Source organism: Gallus gallus, chromosome 4, assembly GCF_016699485.2.
Source record: "Gallus gallus isolate bGalGal1 chromosome 4, bGalGal1.mat.broiler.GRCg7b, whole genome shotgun sequence".
In the NCBI taxonomy this organism is placed as follows: Eukaryota; Metazoa; Chordata; class Aves; order Galliformes; family Phasianidae; genus Gallus; species Gallus gallus.
In genome coordinates, this window is record NC_052535.1 from 43,601,509 (window position 1) to 43,625,571 (window position 24,063).

Consider the following 24,063-nt stretch of genomic DNA (forward strand, 5'->3'; position numbering starts at 1 on the left):
AGTACAAAGCTGACAGATAAGTGTTCAGAGTACATTTAACTAAAGTTTATCTCTCTGTTCTTCAGTTCTGCACATTAGGCCCCAGGATGATATTTTCTGGATGCCTGATTACATTATATGTGCCCACCACAGAAGTACTGACCTGAAAGTCTTGTTTAAGTGACCATCTAAGAACTCTTTTCTAAAACGGATCACAAGCATAGACAGGATCCAGTACTCCAAAGCAACATAGATTATGTTGCCTTAATTACAAAGTCTTCATTTTTTTAAACAGTTTTCTGCCTCTTTAGGACATATCTTTAGAGAAATAATGTAGAAATCTAAGTGCTTAGTTCACAGATAGCCTTGAATATTAAGTGCATTTATCTTTTGAACTGAACAAGGCAATGGTGAGAAGAAAGTAAAGGGGAAACCCCAGCACGCAATTGTTTTTGTCCGTTCCCCCCCCCATCAGAATCAGTATGTTTACATATGCAGGGCTAAGTTTAGGTTTTAGAGATATAAAAGAAAAACGATTTTTCTGACGTCAGTACCTGATTTTTAGTATGATCATTTGTAAATAATATCCATGCACTTTGAATGTGTTCATTATGTGTTCAACTTTCAAGTTCAATTGCCTGTACTAATCACTTACATTGTCCCTCACCTTTGTGATAAAGGAGCTTAAGTACATCATTTCTCTGTCTGACTGCTTCTCCTTTTCAGATTACACTGGTAAACTTCAGATTGATTGGCTATTCTATTAAGCTTTACATTACTAATATTATTATTATTTTACCTTCAGAATGCCAATACTTGTTTGGATAACTTTATTGTCATATACAGTTAACATTTTTAATGGTACCTCAATATGCTACCCTGTTTATTTTTCTCCATCTCACGAAATAATATTTCTGTGTTAATTTTTATTCTGTGTATGTGGTACAAAACCTGTTTACAGAGCAGCATTCAAAGCCAAGGTAGTAAATATAAAGGAAGTTACTGTCTAATTAGGCATATAAATGTTGGTATTAACTATAGATTCTGAACATAAACTAGATTACAGTTGAAATTTTCGTTCAGATATGACTATATGACATCTTCCCACAAATCTAAAAATATTTCATAGCTGAATGCTTTTGTGCTGTACTCTTCTGTATGTTGGTTTTAAGATAATGAAGGATATACGAATATAAAAGTATTTAGATACATTCATCAATTATTTCTAAAAGCTATTTTTCATTACCCTGAAATAAATTCACTGAGTTGAGTGGAATTACCGGAGAACAATAAAGCCACAAAAATATTTGTATTTAACAAAATTATTCATCCTCAGCTTTTTTGTTCTCAATTAGACTGTTCTTAACTTTTAAAACACATCCTCCAAATTTCTCCACTGGAAACACAAATACTTTTGTGTGTGTGTGTGTGTGTGTGTGTGTGTGTGTGTGTGTGTGTGTAGTAATGCCTGCTATTTGCTTAAAAAAAAAACAACCAACATTCAAAAGGATTCTTCCACTCCACCTAACAGTAGCTAGAACATAAGTAGTAGCAACTACAGGAAAAAAAAAAAAATTCAGAAGAGCCCCACAACAAACTCTCCAAGAAAATTAAGAACATTGACAGTTGAGTAGCATTCAGTTTAGGAAAAATCTGTAATCAGATTATCAAATACATCATACAGTTAGTAAAGTAACATTCTTCGCACACATAAACCCTTCTTGAACCCATCAGCACTGAACATTGTTATAAGAAAGTATATCCACTTTCCTGGTAATTCTCCATAATTCTGCAGGTGAGCTAATAGAACACATTTATGAGGCAGTTCCAGTGCCCAGGTTGCTAATTATAAGTAATCTGAATATAATGTGAAGTTTCCCTAAACACCTTCAGATCACTAGTTGCTCGGTTTTCTTGAAAGTAAAGTGTTGCAGGTCACACTCAACGCAATGTGCAATTCCCTGTACATTAGAGATTATAATCTGATTCTTTACCCTTTTTTCACATCATTTCCTAGAATCTGTTAAACTGAATTATGTAACTTCTAGTCTTCATTACTTCCACCGTTCATGTTATTAATAAACCTTCTTAAGCCTGTGCTCATGGAAGCTCATTAATCCAAATCCAGGTCGCAAACAAAATTAAAGAAACAACTACACAGTTAATTTGATTTGGGGTACAATTTCATTAAATAATTGATTTGGAATTATATAATCTATTGGCTAGAAAAAAATCTTTTTGTCACCACCAAGATGAGCTGCGCTCTGCCAGCCTGTTATTACTTTAAGAACATCCTTATTCTCCGAAAAAATATCTTCTCATTTCCCTTGCCCTTTCGGTGACACCAGGTTTTGAAAGGCTATTAACTGATGTCACCCTTTTTCCCCCTGACATTACAGAGATGTATATCAGAGGAAGGGAAAAGGAATAAAGAGACAAAAACCAACATTAGAAATCTGTATTAATTTAGTCTTTTTGAATTGTTGTCATTTAATTGTTGGTCTCTGATTAAAATCTGATGGGTTTGGTTTTTTTTGTTCCAATCACATCCTCAACTATTCAGGGACCACCATAGCCCACCAAATTTGTAAGGCTTTGATTTCAAAACAAGAATTCAACTTTGTTTCATTTTACACTCAAGTTAAATCCATGTTTCTCTCCCCCCCCCCCCAATTTCTAAGAAAACAGATTCTCCATCAGCTAAACGTTCCTACTATAAACAGAATTGACTGTGAAGATCACTTGATAAGAATTTCTTCAAAAGAAACTATTTCGCAGCAAGAAATGTTTTCTGTTTTTCATTTAGGACAGGGCTCAATGCTGTGAATGCTCAGTGATGAAAGATAACTCTTCTCCTATGTATTTCCCTTGGCAGGATTAATCCAGCCCTCATCTCTCCTTTGACATCTCTTGGCTACATCCAAATAGTCGTCTGCCTGTTCTTCCTCCACAAAATATGAAGGGATGTTACTTGGGCTACCTCATTCCCTGCCGGTTGCTAATGGAAAATAGTACTGCTGTGCAGGGAGACTTGTTTTATAGGTGTTTTTCTTCTATCTGGTTTTACAGTTCTCTACCGCCACTGTTCAGCATTCCCTGGATTGCTCTGCCGTTCTCTGGCCATCCATATATGTTTTGCAAACTGAGTGACACAAAGGCCTCTAAAAAAGGAAACACCTCTCACGAAACACTTTGCACTGTTCATTGCTATTTCTCTTAAGACAGGAGAACGGTTGCCTCCTATCACCCTTAAGTTCCATTTAAAAGCTGGTCAATCCTACTGGATACACCAGCCTTCCACTGCTCAGTCCTGGTGCCCGCATAAGGACAGCTTTACAAAATGAGTACTCCCTTTTCCCCTGCTAGGGCTTGACACACACTTGTAAGATTAACAGCTATGGAATCTAGTGTTGTTTTATTTTGTCGTCAGTTTTCAGTGATATCATAGTCTTTTCATTCCAGCACCTTTCACTTCCCAGTCCTTAAACTAATACACTGATCCCTATTACTAAACAAACCAGACTATATCACCACCTTTTAAGCTGAGATGTAGTTTTTCCTCTGTCCTCCTCCTTGTACATACACTAGGCTGTGCATAAACAGCAAAGCACAAGAACTTTACAGCAAGCAGTTCCAAGTCTAACTAGGGCCTAGAGTAGTGCCTACCTGATAGCTGTGTATAATTTGAAGAACACTAACTGCAGAATTTGCAAGTATTTGATTTAAAGAATCTTATATTTTTATTAGTTTTGCAGACTGACCAAATATGTTGTACTATGGTTGATTTTATTGTGTAGCTACATGGCTCTATGCCCATTGACTTCAAGCAATTACAGCACTACTGCTGGATCACAACAGTGCTAGACTGAAAGAACCACAGTATGAAATTTGCAACTACAGTTTAATCTACTTTAAAAATATGAAATCTAGTATAGTTAATATGCCTATCTTAAACTAAAAACTTTACCTGGAGAAAATAAGTAGGTATTTTTCAGTGCTCTGATACTGACCTTATTTTGAATCAATAACTCTCTGATTATTTTGCACAAAAACAACCAACCAAAAAAAAAAAAAACCAACACAAAACTCCGCTTAACTTAGTAGCAATGGAGAAACGCAAGTCCAAAGAGAAAAAGCTCTGCCTCAAATCTGAAGAACAGAATTGAGAATCCATTCTTTTTTCCCCCACCTCTCAACAGAAGTCTGGGCTAGAATTCTCTCTCTTATACTTTATTTAAAGGCCTCTCTGCTCTATTTGTTTTTCTAGCATACTGTCCGTATGGTAAAAACTGTGTGGAAAAAATATAGAGAAGAAAGAATTTGAACATTACAGGGAAAGGTATTTGAAAAAAAAAAAAAATAACATCTACACAAAACACGATACAGTTGTGCTGTCTGTTGGGATTTACCCATGACTGTCCTTAGAGCCAAGAAATACCAGAAGAGAGATACTATAGCTGGTATTTGAAAAACTTCACGTACTCTCAGAAAGATGCATATGAAAACAATGAAATTGGAAGCTTTTTTTTTTTTTTTTTTTTTAAATAGGAAGCAGATTGCCATTTGGAAAAATTGCAGTGAGGTTATTCCATGTTTCAATTTCTCTTTGGGTGATGGGAGGAAAAGTTCACCTTGAAAACCAGAGAGTTTTACAGCAGAAACAGAAGACAGCAGAAAGAACTGATGTGACAGCTCAGTCTAACAGAAACAAACCCGCCTATTCCCCTCAGAAACTGCTAGTAAGACATAATGCAGTGTCTGCCAGTGAACTGAATCACTTTAACATGACTCTCACATGTCATTTATTAAGCTAAATAGACATAAAACTGCAAATATCAAATTGCCTCTATGTGGTAATACACAAAAATGAGAATTAAATGCAACTTCCCATCCTGCTCCTGCCTTACAAATATTTATCAGCCAAGAGAATGATCTACAAAAGCTTTTTTTTTTTTCATTCTGCAAATATCACAATAAGACATTAACCCTTTTATCACAACATGCGCAATATGCCTTACTAGTACAATTTCTTCTCTGAAAGAAGAAAGGGCCACATAACTTTCTCTGCCCAGATACAACACTGTATGACAAAAGCCTGGAGGGACTGGGGATACCCCTTATCAACACCATTTTTTTGAGGCTTACAATTTATATGGGATTTTTTGTTTTTATTTTGTTTGGTTTTTTTGCTGTTCTGTTTGTTTGTTATTTACTAAGTTTCCTGGACAAGGAATGCATCGGTTTTAATAATGCACATACTATTGCAATATATAATTATCACTATGAATATTGAAATCTTAACAGTAATCTGCAGTTAGAGCATTTTCAGAAGATACAAAATCAAATAAAAGTGTAATTTCTCTCAATAAAGAGTGATTTATTATTACCCAGATTGTGCAGTAGTCAATTTTACTCAGTTTTACCCGCAAAAGATGCTAGTGTCTACCTGTTCAGAACACACGCTCCTGCACTTTGATGTTTTTAAGCATATAACTGTAAATATAGGATTTTCCAGCAGTAACTTGGATGCAAACTTCAGTGAGGAAAAAAATAAATTCAGACTGTGAAGGTTAGCATTAATTTTGCATGAAAAGTATTTCTTTCTTACAGATATTTTACAAAACATTAACACATTCCTTTCACTTCTGCTGTTCTATCTTCAAGAGCATTTTAGAAGCTCGCCTTTATTTTCTTATGCATTAAAATGTTTGATTTGTTCAAATATACACTCTTGTGCAGACTAATGATTACAGCAATTAAACTTAGTATCATCAGTTCTGGTAGAAATTTTAGAATAACGCAACTAGAAAATGTAAATGAAGACACTTTCTCTGAAGGGACTTGTAACACAATGGAAAGCACAGCAATGATGGCAGAGCAACAAGATCCCAGGCTACAGCAAACTGAGGACTTCCTCAAACACAACAGCAGTAGACACAGAAACAAAGAAAAGCCACTAATTACCTTCCAAAGACCTCTGGGATCTGCAAATCTCCAACAAGATACCTTTGCATCCACTGCCAACCCTTAAATGAGGTCTGGGAAGGGGTGGATCCTGGCTCTACCCTTTCTGGTCACTCAGGTGCACTGCATAATTCTGAGCTCTCCTGGGTTGTCCCTGCCTTCCTATCAGGTGCTCAATTACTGGTTCAAGATGTGACTTAGCATTTCTGCTATGCTACTTCTACAGCAAAGTAAGAAATTTCATAGCATTAATGAAGCAGTTTAAGTTAACTGACTGAGCAGAGAACCTGGTACTTCCATAAAGTGACATAAAACAAATTGATTTCCTGGTAATAGTTTCATTATGATTCAATCTTAAAAATAGAGCTATCATATACTACTGCTAAGTTTTAATGTAGTTCACTTCCTTACTAAGGAATTATCCAAATAATGAGAACATCCTAATTCAGTAAAACTACTGAAAATATTGTTGGGAGCTTTGCAGCTATCATACGGTGTTATGGAGAAGTTACAGAATTAGAGAATTTTTTGAGCTGGAAGGGGCCTTTAAAGGTCATCTAGTCCAACTCCCCTGCAATGAACAGGGACACCTACAGCTACATCAGGTTGCTCAGAGCCTGACCCAGCCTGGCCTTGAATGTCTCTGGGGACAGGGCTTCCACTATGTCTCTGGGCAGCCTGTGCCAGTGCCTCATTACCCTTATCTTTATATATATATGTGTGTGTATGTAAATGGAATATATATATAAATATATGTAATTATACATATGCATATATATATGTAATATAAATATATGTGATTTTATACACATATACAGATGCATATACAGATTTTTAGTGCTTAACCTCAGTTTTTCTATTCTAGATGTGTCTTCCACATTCCACAGCTGGATATGAGTACTCAGCTAAAAATTTGTACATTTTTAAATATTCCACACTAAATATATACTACAGAAAAATGCTATTTAACTCCTTAACATCAGAGATCTTGTACATATCATGAAAGATCTTAAGACAACTTGAAGAAGTCAAAGGGAGTCTCCTAACTGCTGGGCTAGGAGAATCTTGTTTTGTATAAATTGCACCATTTTTTCAATTTTTTAATCTTTCTTTTTGAAAGGTTGAAGTGATTATAACAGAAGCTATAATTTGAGTGCTTCTGTCTTAAGCAGTTAAAATCATCTTTCAATTCACTCTGCCTGTAAACAACTCCTTTGTGTGAGCATTTTTGTTTTGCTTTGATTTTGTTTTTTAAGTTTTTTGGCAGTGATACCTATAAAACACATAAAAACAAGGTTTTCAGTCAGAGTTGTGAATACTACCCTGGAGCCAGCTGCCTTCTAAACTTAAATTTGTCAGTCCTTGGTTTGTAAACCTATAGTCTCGGCTGGGATCTAATTAAAGTGCCTGACAACAAGTATGAAATCTGTCTTCTAAAGTCCACATCATATTAGCACTGCATGCAACCTCATTTTATCTTGGGGTGCATGACTATAGCTCTGAAGGCTAAGGACTTCAAGCTAAAAGTTAATAAGCTGAATAAGGCTGCCTTCCTTTTGAAATCAAGAATACCTGAACTCAACATGAAACTGTAGTTGTTTCAACAATAAAACTACGTAGTGTGAAATTCTGTAGTGTTATTTTCTTAATGAAAATGTTTCATAGAAAGACTCCTCTATTTCTGAGGAAAAGATCTACCTATTTCCTACTGCTACCAGTCTTCACAAATTGCTCATAAATCCTACCTGTGAAAAATGAAGTATATAGATAGATTCAATTAATTATATAATTATATATATGTGTGTGTATGTATGTATGTATTTATATACTTAGAGCAACAAATAAAATAAGCCAGGCATGTCCAACCTGCAGCCCACTGGCCACATGTATCCTCACATGGCTGGCAATGTGTCCGCCCCCTGCCCAATGCCTTCATGACAGTTCCTCTTCCTCATAGAGTGGCCCTCAGCTCGCATCCATCTCAGCAACAGCCAAACTATCAGTGTGCTATTAATACTGTGCTGACCAAAAGGAATGCAAGGGGAGGGCAGTGCAGTGCTGTGCTGATTCAAGTGATGGCAAATAATTGCATGCATTTTGATACTTTGGTTCAGCACAGTGCTCTGAACAGTGAAGAATACGCAGCTGTGCTTTCTGTTTTGATAAAGGAATTTGAGAATGGGTTTCATTTATGGGGAACCAAGGGCCCAGTATGCTGCTTGGACCCGTCACACAGGGAGGTGTGTTGCCTGCCTGGAGCCCAGGTAAGGGATGTTACTAGGGACATCACTCACCTGGTCAAGTCCTCTGATTATTACTGTTTACTAGTTTTCCACATTGGAAATGAAGAGGTAGGCAAAACAAGTTCTCAGGCAATCAGAGGGACTTTAAGGCTCTGGGAAGACTGCTGAAGGGATCAGGAGCAGAAGTAGTGTTCTTCTCTGTCCTCAGTTAGTGCCTGGGATCCAGACAAAAGGAGGAGGGTGGACATGCTGAATGAACGGCTTTGTGAATAGTGTCACACTCAGAGCTTTGCATACTATGGCTTGGGACGCAACCTTGACAAAAGGGGAATGCTGATGGCGGATGGGAGCTGACTGACTAGAAGGGCCATAAATATTCTTGGGAGCAAGCTGGCTGGGCTGGTTGACAGGACTTTAATCTAGATATGATGGGGGGAGGGGGTGCACTGGGTAACAGAAAAGCACATGGGAACGCTGTCACCTTGGGAGGTAGTAGGGGAAAACCCCAGACTTGTCCTGGAGGTATGAGGGAGGGCTCTTCTGAGAAAGCAATGAGTCCAGTAGCTAAGCTGAAGTGCCTCCATACCAGTGCATACAACATGGGAAATAAACAGGAGGAGTTAGAAACCATAGCACAACTGGGAAAGTATGACCTAATTGCTGTCACGGAAACAATGGTGGGATGAATACCATGATTGGAATACTCTGACTGAAGACTACAGGCTTTTCAGAAAGGATAGACAGGGTAGGAGGGGTGGCGGAGTTGCCTTCTATGTTAGGAAGTGGATAGATGGTGAAGAGCTTTGTCTGAGGAACAGCCATAAACAGGTTGAGAGCTTGTGGATTAAAATCGAGGATTGGTCCAGTAAAGGGCATCTAGTGGTTGGGGTCTGCTACAGGCCACCTGATCACAGGCAGCCTGTTGATGAGGCCTTCTTGCTTCAGCTGCAGGAGGTGTCGTGCTTGCAGGCACTTATCCTGATGGGGGATTTCAATCACCCAGATATCTGCTGGGATACTGTCATAGCAGGTGGCAGACAATCCAGGAGATGAGATTCCTGGAGTCTGTTGAAGATAACTTCCTGGTACAGGTAAAAGATGGACCAACCCGAGCCTTACTGGAACTGGTGCTCACCAATGTGGAGGAGAGCATTAAATAGTTTAAGACTGGAGGCAGCCTGGGCTGTGGTGACCATGCCTTGGTGGAGTTTGTGATCTTGAGGAATGCAGGGCTGGCAAAAAGCAGAGCTAGGACCCCGTGCTTCAGGAGAGCAAACTTCTTGCTGCTCAAGGAACTGCTGAGTGGGATCCTCTGGGAAACTGTCCTTAAGGGCATGGGCTACAGAACAGAGCTGAGAGCTCTTTAAGGACATCCCTCTGAGAGTGCAACAGCTCTCCATCCCCCAGCAGAAGTCGAGCAGGGAAGACAGGCGACCAATGTGGCTGTGCAAGGACCTGCAGCATAAACTGAGGGAAAAGAGGGAAATGTACAGGAAGTGGAAGCAGGGTTGTGTAGCCTGGGAGGTATACAGGGCTGTTGTCCGCATGTGAAGAGACAGGATTAGGAAAGCCAAGGTGCAGATGGAGCTGAACTTGGTGAGGGATGTGAAACATAACAAAAAGGGGTTCTACAAGCAGGAGGAGACAGGCCAAGGAGAGTGTTCCCCCTCATATAAAAGGTAATGGGGAGCTGGCTTCCTCAGACATAGAAAAAGCTGAGGTACTCAATGAGTGCTTTGCCTCAGTCTTCAGGAGTGGTCAGGCCTCCCATGTCTACCAGGACCCTGAACCTCTAGGTAAGGGTGTGGGGAGTGGATTCCATCCTATAACGGTGGAACAAGTCTGAGACCTCCTCATGAAATTGAACGTATGTAAGTCCATGGGGCCAGATGATATCCATTCTAAGGTTCTGAGAGAGATGGCTGATATAGTTGTTGGGCCACGCTCCATCATATTTGAAAAATCATGGCTGTTCAGTGAAGTCCCCGGTGACTGGAAAAAGGGAAACATTACTTCTATTTTTTAGAAAGGGAGAAAGGAAGACCCAGGGAACCACAGGCCAGTGGGTCTCACCTCTATGCCTGGGAAGATCATGGAGCAGATCCTCCTAGAAGCTGTGTTAAGGCACATACGATACAAAGAGGTGACCCAAGACAGCCAGCATGGCTTCACCAAGGGCAGATCTTGTGTGACCAATCTGGTGGCCTTCTATGATGGAGTGACAGCTTTGATGGGTGGGGGAAGGCAATGGATGTCATCTACATGGACTTCTGCAACACCTTTGACATGGTCCCTTACCACATCCTTCTCTCTAAATTGGAGAGGTATGGATTTGAAGGCTGGAAACAGCCAAAGGGTTGTGATTAATGGTTCTGTGTCAGGGTAAAGGCCAGCCACAAGTGGTGTTGCTCAGGGGTTGGTCTTGGGAACAGTGCTCTTCAACATTTTCATCAGTGACAGATGATGGCATCAAGTGCACCCTCAGCAAGTTTGCAGATGACGCCAAGCTGAGTGGTACAGTTGATACACTGGAAGGAAGCAATTGGGAGGGACCTGGACAGGCTGGAGAAGTTGGCCTATGAAAACCGAATGAGGTTCAACAGGGTCAAGTGCAACGTGCTGCACTTGGGTTGGGACAATCCCAGATATTTATACAAACTGGGGGAAGATCTCCTTGAGAGCAGCCCTGCAGAGAAAGACTTGGGGGTCCCAGTGGATGAGAAGCTGGACGTGAGCCAGCAGTGTGCGCTTGCAGCCCAGAAGAACTGTGTTCTGGGCTGCACTAAAAAAGGGGTGGCCAGCAGGGAGAGGGAGATGATTGTCCCCCTCTACATGGCTCTTGTGAGACCCCATCTGGAGTACTGTATCCAGGCGTGGAGCCCCCAGCACAGGAAGGACGTGGAACTCTTGGAGCTAGTTGAGAGGAGGGCCACTAAGATGATCAGAGGGCTGGAGCACCTCTCCTATAAGGAAAGGTTGAAGGAACTGGGTTTGTTTAGCTTGGAAAAGAGAAGGCTGCAGGGAGGCTTCATTGTGACCTTCCAATACTTGAAGGGAGCCTATAAACAGGAGGGAGAATGGCTGCTTAGAAGGGTGGATAGTGCTCCACCCTTCTATCCACGGCTCCGACCCCCTTCCCGCCCGTGTGCAAGAGAAATCCCGACCCCTCCCCGCCCTGCCGCCCTCCACTCCGCCCCCGACGGTCGCCGCGCTGTTCCTGCCGTCCGCCCCGACTACGTTGGTCGCCGCGACGCTGCTCCTGCCCTCCGAGCCGCCTGCGTCGCCTGCTGCTGCGTCTCTGCAGCCCGCGTGTAACTCGGTTAGAGACAAGGACGGAGCGGAACCACAAGATCCTTTTGATCCTGGTCCAATAGATCCGGAAGACGAACCGAACATTTTTCCTCCTGATAATACTTTGAAGGGAGCGGGAAAGAAAAATTTTTCTACGTTACGTTGCAAGCCTTTACTGTGTTGTATCATGCAAATCAGCCCCCCCCCCCCCGGTGTGAATCCCTGCCTAATGAGGCAGTGAAGGAGCTAAGGAAGTCAGTGAGAGATTATGGAATTCAGTCTGTGTTTACATACAATCTTTTGGTTGCAATTGGTGACAGTTATGTTATGAGCTCTCATGATTGGAAAATTTTGTTACAAACGGTCCCGTCTGCCATGCAGTACACCGTGTTTATGACTGAATACTGAGAACAGGCTACCATCCACGCCATGAATAATTTGAATAACTTAAATCAGATTGGCACGGAGGAACTTCTGGGGGGAGAGGATCTGGGCAACACCTCAGGCTCAGGCACAACCGGATAGGCAATGCCTTGAACAAGTTAAGACTTCGGTGTTGTGTGCTATCCATTGGATACCCTAAAGCCTCATTTACATCAGTTAAGCAGGAGGCTGCCGAGCCCTACATTAAATTTATTGACCGTTTACCAAATACTCTAGAGAGACAAGTAGAAGATCAAACCATCCGGGATGCTTTGCTTAAGCAATTAGCAGAAGAAAATGCAAATGTGGACTGTAGAAAGGTTTTGCAATCTTTAATGCAGATGCATCCATTACTGACGTGATTAAAGCCTGTCAAGATGTAGGCACGGTAAGTCATAAAATGGCCTTGCTAGCAGACATGCTGGCAGTCCAACTGGATGCAGGGATAGCTCAAAAAACGAAGCGTTACAATTGTGAGGAACCTGGTCATGTACAAAGGTACTGTAAAAAAACTAAGCAAGCAAATAAAAATGCTTGTGCTATTCCAGCTCGACACTGTCCCCAGTGCAGGAGGGGGCTAAACTGGGCGAGACAATGCCGATCTAAACTCCCTGTTACTGCATGGTACTGCAGTCTGCTGGGAAACGGGAAGAAGAGCACAAGACTGCGCGCTATGACAACAAATACAGTCCCAAATTGGCCGGCTGCTGCCTGGCCAGCTTACTCAGACCAGCCACCTCTGGCAGCGTAGGAGTGGATTTGGCCACCACCTAGTCAGTGACACTGACTGATCACTGTGACGCATTCGAATAGGTGTAATGGGCCCCACTGGGGATGGGTGTAGTGCCCTCTTGTTAGGATGTTTTTCTATACACGAATGGGATTTTTTGTTATACCAGGAGTTATAGATGCTGATCACAATGGGTAAATTAAGATAATGGCATGGATGCCCTCACCCCTCTGCTTTATTCCCAAAGGCCAAAAAATAGTAGTTAGTTCTAACTAACTAATAGTTAGTTCCTTTTCATTCTACGGCTGAACCTGGCATCGGGGACCGAACTGGTGGATTTGGGAGCACAGATGAACCTGCTGTGCTATGGACTACACAAGTGTCAAAAGACAAACCATTATTACCAGGGTTAGTAAAGAGCTGGCAATTATTAGGCCTAGCAGATACCAGAGCTGATGTTATTATCATTAAGTCAAATGAATGGCCCTCTGAATGGCCACTAGAAGACGCTAATTATGCTATTGTAGGAGTGGGGGCTTGCAGCAGCTCAAACAAAGTGGTCTGTTACAGGCCACCACATCAGGATGAGGAAGTTGAAAAGGCCTGCTACAGGCAGCTGACAGCAGCTTTGCAATTACAGGCCTGGTTAACGTGGGGGATTCTAACTACTCTGATATTTGCTGGAAGGCCTACTCAGCCAGCCATCCACAGTCCAGGAGGTTCCTCCAGTGCACTGATGATAACTTCGTGATGCAAATGGTGGATGAGCCAACTAGGAGAGGATCACTGCTGGATTTTGTTCTCACAAACAAGGAGGGTCTAGTTGAAGCAGTGATGGTTGAGGGAAGCCTTGGTTGCAGCAACCACGAGATGGTAGAGTTCAGGATCTCATGTGGCAGGAACAGAATTCCAAGCAGAATCAAAACCCTGTACTTCAGCAGGGCCAACTTTGGCCTGCTCAAGCAATTGCTAGGGGAAATCCCATGGGACAGGCTACTTGAAGGTAAAAGGGCACTTGATAGTTGGTTAGCATTCAAGGATTGCTTCTCCCAAGCTCAAGATGAGAGCATCCTAATGGTAGGAAATCGAGAAAGGGAGCCAGGAGACTGCATGGTTAAATGGGGAACTGCTGGACAAGCTCAAGTGGAAGAAGAGAGTCTGCAAGACCATGGAAGGAGGGCAACTTGGGAGGAATGTCAGACAATTGTCAGAGGATGTACGGAGTCAACTGGAAAAGCTAAGGCCTCTTTAGAATTAAACTTTGCAAGAGCACTCAACCAGAGGCACCTCCTGACCTGCACTTGGCTGTAAGCTGTTGACTCTGTGGGGGGCGGCCAGCAGAAGGGGGTGGGGCCTCCATGGCAACGGACGGGGCCTTGTGATGTGGGGAGCAACCACGCCCAAAGGCCATTGTGACATGGGGGGCGTCCCTGTGCCTTTAGGGTGCAGAGGCCCCATGCTGCTCACTCTCAGGAGAGCAGCTCCGTGAGGAGGTAGCAGCTCCCCTGCGTGCCCGTGTTTCCGAGAGAGGAGACAGCGATGCCCAAGGAACAGGAGAAGAACCGCTCTCAGCCCGACAAAGGGCTGCCGAGCGTGCGGGGACGCCGCCAGGTGCGGGACATGGTGAGAGCGAGAGGGACAACAGGGCACCAAAAGTGCCAGAGTGTGGAACAAAGTAGCTGGCTGACATGGCTGGCCCTGAGCGCCCCTGGCCAGCGCACCGCTCCTCCTGCCCCGGAGCACTTCCTGGGGATAGGCCAGCTCCTAGGCCAGCCCAGGCCCATGCAGGCCCACGCAGGCCCAGCAGTGCTGTGCCCAGCGGCAGAGAGCAACGGGACTGAGCTGAGCCAGGCTGTTGGTATCCAGGAGCTGCCTCCTAATGGGGGTCAGGAGTGTCGGCACTGCTGGGGACGCTGGTGGCAATGCAGCCACCTGCATCCCACACACCTCCTTCTTCCCACAGGTGGGCCGCAGGCCACAGCAAGCGGTGCCGCCAGGCAGCTGCAACCAGGAACCATCCCTCCGTGAGGTTCGTCTGCCGTCACTCCCCCACCTGGAGAGCGCTCGTGCCCCTGCGGGTCACAGTGCACAGGTAGGGAGCCCAGGGGAAACAGGGCAGAACATCTTCCTGAGTTCAGGGAGCAGCCAACACACGGGTGGCAGGTGCTGGGGGGGACTGCTCCCAGCAGGATGAGCCCGGCTAAGGCCAGATGGCTGCCACGGTGTGTCAAGGACTGCTGCGGGAGAAGCAGCCCTATGCCAATTCAGATCAAGGGAGCGGGGCAGCAGAGGCCACAGGGCTGAGCGCTGCCTGTGGGGCTCCCCGCAGGGCGTTGTGGGAGCCTTTCCAGTAAGGACACATGGAGCACAAAGGGAAAGGGACCCCTCTAACTTAGCATTTCTCCTCTGCTTCTCTGGCAGGCGGACAGGAAGAAGCCCAGGCAGGCACCGCCCCGCATCAGTGACTCCAGGGATGGCAGACAGCGACCTTTGCTAAGGCAGGCAGTGCTGCAGGCAGCTGCAAGCCGGCATGCAGCTGCTGCACAAGCAGGTGTTCCCAAATTACCTGCTCTGCAAGCACCATCCTCCATGCGTTCTCCAAGAGGCGGTGACCATGCCTCGAAAGCTACAGCTTGCAGACTGCCTGCGCTTGCTCCATGTCCTCGAGGCAATGCTCAGCAGCAGGATATGGCAGCGGGGGCCGAGAGCTGGGAGGGAGATACGCTAGTCCCTTGCCTCCCCCTCCAACCGGCACGTCCAACACCCAAGTCGCTGAGGTTGGCAAACTGGAGGCAGCCAGTATCCGCAAGGCCAAAACCCAGCCACAAACCAGCAGGTCCGCAGCAAGGCACAACCACCTGCACTCTGGGAACACCAACTGCCCCGGTGCTGGCCCCCGAGGCTGCGAGTGGCCCCGCAGATGAGATGGAACCAGATCCCAGTGCTCAGGAGGGCACAGGAGATGTCGATGAGGCTCCTGCTTCACATTCCCTCGCAGCACAACAGGCAGCAGATGATGGTGCCAAAGCTGGCGGCATTTCTTGGGGCATGCTGGTGGCCAAGGACACTGAAGAGAGGGTGCGCTCCTGGATGAGAGAGCACATGTTGCTGTCCTGCTGTCTTTGTGCTTCCCGCTCCGTTGTTCTGGTGGATGTAGAGGAAGAGAGGAAGGACAGCCGTAAGAGAGATGCTGCAGCAGAGGCGGCTGAAGTCCCAGTGAGAACACCATCTGGCGAGGCAGAGGCCCAGCCTCCAGCTTCGGCTGTGGCTGCGAGCCCTCAGCACGAGGTGAGCAAGGTGCAAGTGGTTGTTGGCAGCAGGCATGAAATGGAGGCAGGGTCTGGAGCGTGTGTGGTGGGTGGAGTGAAGCCTGGCAAGATGAGCCCTGCTGTAGTGGGCCGGCTGCCAGGGTGTGTCAGCGACTGCCGTGAGGGGGCAGCTTGAGTGTAGGGGTGCTGTGTGGGGAGCAGTCCTATGCCCGTGCGGCTCTAGGGCAGCTGTGACCACGGGGCTGAGTGCTACCCTCGGGGCTCTCCGCAAGGCCTTTCCAGCAGCTACTTGTGCAGTGTGAAAGGACAGGATCCCGCAAACTTAGATTCTCTCCTCCATTTCTCTTGCAGGCGGACAGGCTGGATCTCAGGAAGGGAGTGCCCCACAGCAATGTCTCCGCGGAAGGGAGACAGCCTCAGTCAACTCGTGGAGCATCCCTCTTTGTTCCTGCGCCCCCCCTCCAGCCTGCACATGCCACACAGAAGTCACTCGGGTTGGCATATCGGGGGCGTCCAGTAGCCGCAAGACCAAAACCCAGCCAGAAACCAGCAGGTCCACAGCAAGGCCCACCCACCTGCACTCTGGGAACACCGAGATCTGCCCAGGTGCTGGCCCCCAATGCTGGGAGTGGTCCCGCAGATGAGACGCGACCAGGTCCCAGTGCTCAGGAGGGCAGAAGAGACGCAGACGGGGCTCCTAGCTCGCGTTCCCTGGCAGCACAACAGGCAGCAGATGATGGTGCCAAAGGGGCTGGCACTTCTCCGAGTGTGCCGGGTGCCAGGGACATCAAAGAGAGGCCACGCTCTTTCATGAGCGTGCGCTTGCTCCTGTCCTGCAGTCTTTGCAAACAGGCCTACGTTATTCGAAAGGATGTCAAGAAGAGCTGGAAGATACCCCTGAGAGGGAGGGTGCAGCAGAGGAAGCCAAAGCCCCAGTGAGGACACCATCTGGTGAGGCAGAGGCCTGGCAGCACCTGATGGGACACACCTTTCTCAGAGGAGGAAAAGCATTTTTGCAGGCCTTAGCAGAACTGAGCCGCAAAGCTTTAAACTAGACCTGAAGGGGAAAGTGATAAGACCAGGCTCGTCACTGATAATCTATGGGATGGCACACCTAAATTTGAAGGACCGCGTGCTTTCTTACATTTCAGCACGTTCATGCAACTCCATACTTTGGGCATGATCCTATTTTTTCACTGTGAGCAGCAAAAGGAGACTGAGACCTAAATGCTTCTTTAGAAAAAGACACTCAACCATTTAATTAAAGCTACTATTTCCCCCAACCTACCGCGATTCTCTTATGTTCCTACACACACCTCAGTATGGCTACCAGGGCAACCGAACACTGGAAAAGGCTGCACAGAGAGGTTGTGGGGTCTCCTTCTCTGGAGACATTCAAAGCCTACCTGGCCGTGTTCCCGTGTGACCTAATCTAGGTGTTCCTGCTCCAGCAGTGGGACTGGACTCGATGACCTCTCAAGGTCCCTTCCAGTCCTAGAATCATAGGCTGGTCTGGGTTGAAAAGGATCATAATGTTCTTCTAGTTTCAACCCCCCTGCTTTGTGCAGGGTCACCAGCCACCGGACCAGGCTGCCCAGAGCCACATCTAGCCTGGCCTTGAATTCCTCCAGGGATGGAGAATCCACAACCTCCCCGGGCAACACTGTTCCAGCGTGTCACCACCCCTGAGTGAAAAACATCCTCCTAATAGCTCACCTGTATCCTCCCCTGTCTTAGTTTAAAACCATTTTCCCTTGTCCTATCACTATCCACCCTTGTAAACAGCTGTTCCCCCTCCTGTTTATGCGCTCCCTTCAAGTATCGGAAGTACTGTGAGCAGGAAAAGGAGGCTGAGACCTAAAAGCTACTAAAATGCTGCATTGGAAAAAGACAACAGAAAGGGCTTCTTCAAATACATTGCAGGTAAAACTAACGCTAGAGGCAAAGTAGGCTCACTGATGAATGAGGTGATTGCCCAGGTAACAGAAGATACAGAGAAGGTGCAGTTACTAAATGCCTTCTTTGTCTCTGTCTATACTGCTGGAAGCTGTCCTGAGGAGCCCTATAACGCTAACGCCCCAGGGGAAGTCAGGCTCAAGGAGGAGTTTGCCTTGGTTGATGTGGACTGGGTTAGGGACCAGCTGAGCAACCTGGACATCCATAAATCCATGGGTCCTGACGGGATGCACCCACAGGTGCCGAGGGAGCTGGCGGACGCCGTTGCTAGACGGCAGCTATCTTGAGTCCATTATCTTGAGTAAGTCGTGGGGAACGGGAGAGGTGCCTGACTCTCCTCCTGACTAGAGGAGAGCAAATGTCCCTCCAGCCTTCAGAAAGGGCAAGGAGGAGGACCCGGGTAAACATAGACTGGTTAGCCTCACCTCCCTCCCTGGAAAGGTGATGGAACAACTTGCCCTTGGTGCTTTCTCTAGGCATATCAAGGATAAGAGGGTCATTAGGGGCAGCCAGCATGGCTTCACCAAGGGGAAGTCATGCTTGAGCAATCTGACAGCCATTTTGAAGACATTAGCAGGAGGACAGATGATGGGAAAGCAGTAGATGTGGTCCGTCCTGATTTTAGTAAAGCATTTGACGCCATCTCCCACAGCATCCTCACAGCTGAACTGGGGAAGTGTGGTCTGGAATATCGGCTAGTGAGATGGACTGTGAACTGGCGGAAGGAAAGAAGCCAGAGAGTTGTGGTCAGTGGGACAGAGTCTAATTGGAGGCCTGTACCTGGTGGAGTCCCTCAAGGGTCAGTAGTGGGACCAGTACTGTTCTGTAGACCATCCCATTATTCAGAAACACTAAGGACTGCCGGTGACACCAGCCTCAGAGATGCATGTTGATCGGCTGGGTCATGTGGAAAAGGAATTTGGTAGTGTTCCCTGCTACTGAAAGGATAGAGGAGAACACCACGTGTGCCCCCTTATCGCTTAACCAACTACCCCAGGGCTCTGAAGTCCCTTTTGATTGCCCCGGGGCTTCCTTTTGGTGCCTCATGGCCGCCAACATGAAAAGCCAAGAAGGGATAACAACCAGGCGGCTGTACCAGGCAGTGAGTCTTCTAGCAACGTCGCTTACCCGGGCCCCAGGGCAGCGGCAGACTTCCCTGTGGGTTGGTGCTGGTAGGCATATTGGACCCTCTCTTCCACGCACCGAGCCCTGGATGAACACATGTTAACTAGGGCGCTCTTTTTCCCCGTGAAAATCCCCAGTCATCCTCATTTCCCAGGCAGTAAGAGGTAGGGCTTTGTTTCCCCATGTAAGGCACTGGTGCGTGTGAGTCAATGCAGGTGTGATTTTGAAGGCAAGAGACAGGCACGGCTGAACTGAGACCTGCAGCTCCAACTGGTGGGTGAGGTGAAAATGCACAGGCAGGAAAGCGGGGACAGGTAATCTGGCAGGAGAGCAGGGATACTGCGAGGCTGCGTAGGGACAGGGTCGGGAAGGCCAAGGCCCAACTGCAACTGCACTTGGCAGGAGGTGCAATGCAGAAAAGCTTCCACGTGTATGTAAACCTGGAATGGAAAGTCCAAAGAGCTGGACCGCCCTCACGAGCAAAGCAGGAAGGCTGGTAACAGCAGGCAAGGAGAGAAGGCTGAGCATGAGCTGTAAGAAGGGACAGACTCCCTTGCAGGGTGTGCTGTGACGGGACAAGGGGAAAAGGTATCCAACTAAAACAGGGGTGAATTAGTGTGCATGTAAGGAAAAGTTTATTACGAAACGGGTGTGAAGCCCCGGAACAGGTTGCCCGGGGAGGTGGTGGAAGCCCTGTTGCTGGGGGCACTGAAGGCTGGACCAGGCTGTGAGCCCCTTGATCTACCTGTAGATGTCCCTGCTCATTGCAGAGAGGTTGCATCAGATGACCTTTAAGGGTCCCTTCCAACTCAAAATGATTCTGTGACGGTGCGGACTGGGATTGTTCAGTCGGGAGAAAAGGAGGCTCAGGGGAGAGACCCTGTTGCTCTTTACAACCACTTGAAAGCAGGTCATAGCGAGGTGGGGGCCAAGATCTCTTCTCCCAGGTAAATGGCAACAGGATGAGAGGTAAGGGCCTCATGTTGCACCAGAGGAAGTTGAGGTTGGATCTTAGGAAAAATTGCCTTTCTAATAGAGCGACCCAGCTTTGGGACAGGTGGCCCAGAGAGGTGATGGAGCGACTGTCCCTGGAGGTGTTCAGTTAAGGTGTAGATGTGGCACTTAGGGACGTGGCTTAGTGGGCATGGTGTCAATGGACTGACAGCTGGACTTGATGACCTGAGGGGTCTTTTCCAACCATAATGATGCTATGGTCCCAAATATGTAAAGGGCGGGAGTCAAGAGGATGAGGCCAAGCTCTTTTTGATGGTGCCCAGCACTGGAACAGGCTGCCCAGAGAGGCTGTGGAGTCTCCTTCTCTGGAGACGTTCAAAACCTGCCTGGATGCTTTCCCAGGCAACCTCGCGTAGGGATCCTGCTTTAGCAGGGGGGTTGAACTCGGTGATCTCCGGAGGTCCCTTCCAACCCTGATGATTCTCTGATTCTGCCACTGTGTGAGCAGGGGAGCCCAGAGGCACCTCCTGACCTGCACTTGGCTGTAAGCTGTTGACTCTGTGGGGGGCGGCCAGCAGAAGGGGGTGGGGCCTCCATGGCAACGGACGGGGCCTTGTGATGTGGGGAGCAACCACGCCCAAAGGCCATTGTGACATGGGGGGCGTCCCTGTGCCTTTAGGGTGCAGAGGCCCCATGCTGCTCACTCTCAGGAGAGCAGCTCCGTGAGGAGGTAGCAGCTCCCCTGCGTGCCCGTGTTTCCGAGAGAGGAGACAGCGATGCCCAAGGAACAGGAGAAGAACCGCTCTCAGCCCGACAAAGGGCTGCCGAGCGTGCGGGGACGCCGCCAGGTGCGGGACATGGTGAGAGCGAGAGGGACAACAGGGCACCAAAAGTGCCAGAGTGTGGAACAAAGTAGCTGGCTGACATGGCTGGCCCTGAGCGCCCCTGGCCAGCGCACCGCTCCTCCTGCCCCGGAGCACTTCCTGGGGATACGCCAGCTCCTAGGCCAGCCCAGGCCCATGCAGGCCCACGCAGGCCCAGCAGTGCTGTGCCCAGCGGCAGAGAGCAACGGGACTGAGCTGAGCCAGGCTGTTGGTATCCAGGAGCTGCCTCCTAATGGGGGTCAGGAGTGTCGGCACTGCTGGGGACGCTGGTGGCAATGCAGCCACCTGCATCCCACACACCTCCTTCTTCCCACAGGTGGGCCGCAGGCCACAGCAAGCGGTGCCGCCAGGCAGCTGCAACCAGGAACCATCCCTCCGTGAGGTTCGTCTGCCGTCACTCCCCCACCTGGAGAGCGCTCGTGCCCCTGCGGGTCACAGTGCACAGGTAGGGAGCCCAGGGGAAACAGGGCAGAACGTCTTCCTGAGTTCAGGGAGCAGCCAACACACGGGTGGCAGGTGCTGGGGGGGACTGCTCCCAGCAGGATGAGCCCGGCTAAGGCCAGATGGCTGCCACGGTGTGTCAAGGACTGCTGCGGGAGAAGCAGCCCTATACCAATTCAGATCAAGGGAGCGGGGCAGCAGAGGCCACAGGGCTGAGCGCTGCCTGTGGGGCTCCCCGCAGGGCCTTGTGGGAGCCTTTCCAGTAAGGACACGTGGAGCACAAAGGGAAGGGGACCCCTCTAACTTAGCATTTCTCCTCTGCTTCTCTGGCAGGCGGACAGGAAGAAGCCCAGGCAGGCACCGCCCCGCATCAGTGACTCCAGGGATGGCAGACAGCGACCTTTGCTAAGGCAGGCAGTGCTGCAGGCAGCTGCAACCCGGCATGCAGCTGCTGCACAAGCAGGTGTTCCCAAATTACCCGCTCTGCAAGCACCATCCTCCATGCGTTCTCCAAGAGGCGGTGACCATGCCTCGAAAGCTACAGCTTGCAGACTGCCTGCGCTTGCTCCATGTCCTCGAGGCAATGCTCAGCAGCAGGATATGGCAGCGGGGGCCGAGAGCTGGGAGGGAGATACGCTAGTCCCTCGCCTCCCCCTCCAACCGGCACGTCCAACACCCAAGTCGCTGAGGTTGGCAAACTGGAGGCAGCCAGTATCCGCAAGGCCAAAACCCAGCCACAAACCAGCAGGTCCGCAGCAAGGCACAACCACCTGCACTCTGGGAACACCAACTGCCCCGGTGCTGGCCCCCGAGGCTGCGAGTGGCCCTGCAGATGAGATGGAACCAGATCCCAGTGCTCCGGAGGGCACAGGAGATGTCGATGAGGCTCCTGCTTCACATTCCCTCGCAGCACAACAGGCAGCAGATGATGGTGCCAAAGCTGGCGGCATTTCTTGGGGCATGCTGGTGGCCAAGGACACTGAAGAGAGGGTGCGCTCCTGGATGAGAGAGCACATGTTGCTGTCCTGCTGTCTTTGTGCTTCCCGCTCCGTTGTTCTGGTGGATGTAGAGGAAGAGAGGAAGGACAGCCGTAAGAGAGATGCTGCAGCAGAGGCGGCTGAAGTCCCAGTGAGAACACCATCTGGCGAGGCAGAGGCCCAGCCTCCAGCTTCGGCTGTGGCTGCGAGCCCTCAGCACGAGGTGAGCAAGGTGCAAGTGGTTGTTGGCAGCAGGCATAAAATGGAGGCAGGGTCTGGAGCGTGTGTGGTGGGTGGAGTGAAGCCTGGCAAGATGAGGCCTGCTGTAGTGGGCCGGCTGCCAGGGTGTGGCAGCGACTGCCGTGAGGGGGCAGCTTGAGTGTAGGGGTGCTGTGTGGGGAGCAGTCCTATGCCCGTGCGGCTCTAGGGCAGCTGTGACCACAGGGCTGAGTGCTACCCTTGGGGCTCTCCGCAAGGCCTTTCCAGCAGCTACACGTGCAGTGTGAAAGGACAGGATCCCGCAAACTTAGATTCTCTCCTCCATTTCTCTTGCAGGCGGACAGGCTGGATCTCAGGAAGGGAGTGCCCCACAGCAATGTCTCCGCGGAAGGGAGACAGCCTCAGTCAACTCGTGGAGCATCCCTCTTTGTTCCTGCACCCCCCCTCCAGCCTGCACATGCCACACAGAAGTCACTCGGGTTGGCATATCGGGGGCGTCCAGTAGCCGCAAGACCAAAACCCAGCCAGAAACCAGCAGGTCCGCAGCAAGGCCCACCCACCTGCACTCTGGGAACACCGAGATCTGCCCAGGTGCTGGCCCCCAATGCTGGGAGTGGCCCCGCAGATGAGACGCGACCAGGTCCCAGTGCTCAGGAGGGCAGAAGAGACGCAGACGGGGCTCCTAGCTCACGTTCCCTGGCAGCACAACAGGCAGCAGATGATGGTGCCAAAGGGGCTGGCACTTCTCCGAGTGTGCCGGGTGCCAGGGACATCAAAGAGAGGCCACGCTCTTTCATGAGCGTGCGCTTGCTCCTGTCCTGCAGTCTTTGCAAACAGGCCTACGTTATTCGAAAGGATGTCAAGAAGAGCTGGAAGATACCCCTGAGAGGGAGGGTGCAGCAGAGGAAGCCAAAGCCCCAGTGAGGACACCATCTGGTGAGGCAGAGGCCTGGCAGCACCTGATGGGACACACCTTTCTCAGAGGAGGAAAAGCATTTTTGCAGGCGTTAGCAGAACTGAGCCGCAAAGCTTTAAACTAGACTTGAAGGGGAAAGTGATAAGACCAGGCTCGTCACTGATAATCTGTGGGATGGCACACCTAAATTTGAAGGACCGCGTGCTTTCTTACATTTCAGCACGTTCATGCAACTCCATACTTTGGGCATGATCCTATTTTTTCACTGTGAGCAGCAAAAGGAGACTGAGACCTAAATGCTTCTTTAGAAAAAGACACTCAACCATTTAATTAAAGCTACTATTTCTCCCAACCTACTGTGATTCTCTTATGTTCCTACACACACCTCAGTATGGCTACCAGGGCAACCGAACACTGGAAAAGGCTGCACAGAGAGGTTGTGGGGTCTCCTTCTCTGGAGACATTCAAAGCCTACCTGGCCGTGTTCCCGTGTGACCTAATCTAGGTGTTCCTGCTCCAGCAGTGGGACCGGACTCAATGACCTCTCAAGGTCCCTTCCAGTCCTAGAATCATAGGCTGGTCTGGGTTGAAAAGGATCATAATGTTCTTCTAGTTTCAACCCCCCTGCTTTGTGCAGGGTCACCAGCCACCAGACCAGGCTGCCCAGAGCCACATCTAGCCTGGCCTTGAAT

The 24,063-nt window shown here is 48.4% G+C and overlaps 2 protein-coding genes across 10 annotated transcripts in view; both read left to right on the forward strand.

Moving 5' to 3' along the window:
* LOC101750640 (translation initiation factor IF-2-like) overlaps positions 1-17,475 on the forward strand; it is a 255,334-nt gene extending 237,859 nt beyond the window's left edge. For 5 of the 8 annotated variants that reach the window (XR_005859868.2, XR_006939151.1, XR_006939152.1 and 2 more), the window contains one exon: positions 2,855-5,365. Coding sequence is in view for 2 of the 8 variants with exons in the window: in XM_040700182.2 (XP_040556116.1) it covers positions 14,170-14,253; positions 14,594-14,722; positions 15,052-15,918; positions 16,251-16,838 (1,668 nt within the window). In the remaining 6 variants the exon portion in view is untranslated. Of the gene's footprint in view, positions 1-2,854; positions 5,366-11,430; positions 14,254-14,593; positions 14,723-15,051; positions 15,919-16,250 lie in introns of those variants that run through there. The other 3 variants (XM_040700182.2, XM_040700183.2, XR_005859869.2) reach the window with 3 other exon arrangements.
* A 2,951-nt stretch (positions 17,476-20,426) lies between these two features.
* LOC107049171 (translation initiation factor IF-2-like) lies at positions 20,427-23,723 on the forward strand. Of its 2 annotated transcripts, none has more exons than XM_040700187.1 (4): positions 20,427-20,794; positions 21,135-21,263; positions 21,593-22,459; positions 22,792-23,723. In XM_040700187.1, exons 1-4 carry the CDS (start codon positions 20,711-20,713, stop codon positions 23,377-23,379), a joined length of 1,668 nt encoding a protein of 555 aa, XP_040556121.1. In that variant the 5' UTR covers positions 20,427-20,710; the 3' UTR covers positions 23,380-23,723. The 2 variants fall into 2 exon arrangements, with proteins under 2 accessions (XP_040556121.1, XP_040556122.1); XM_040700188.1 differs by having other exon boundaries at positions 20,427-20,782.
* Positions 23,724-24,063: the final 340 nt, after the last annotated feature.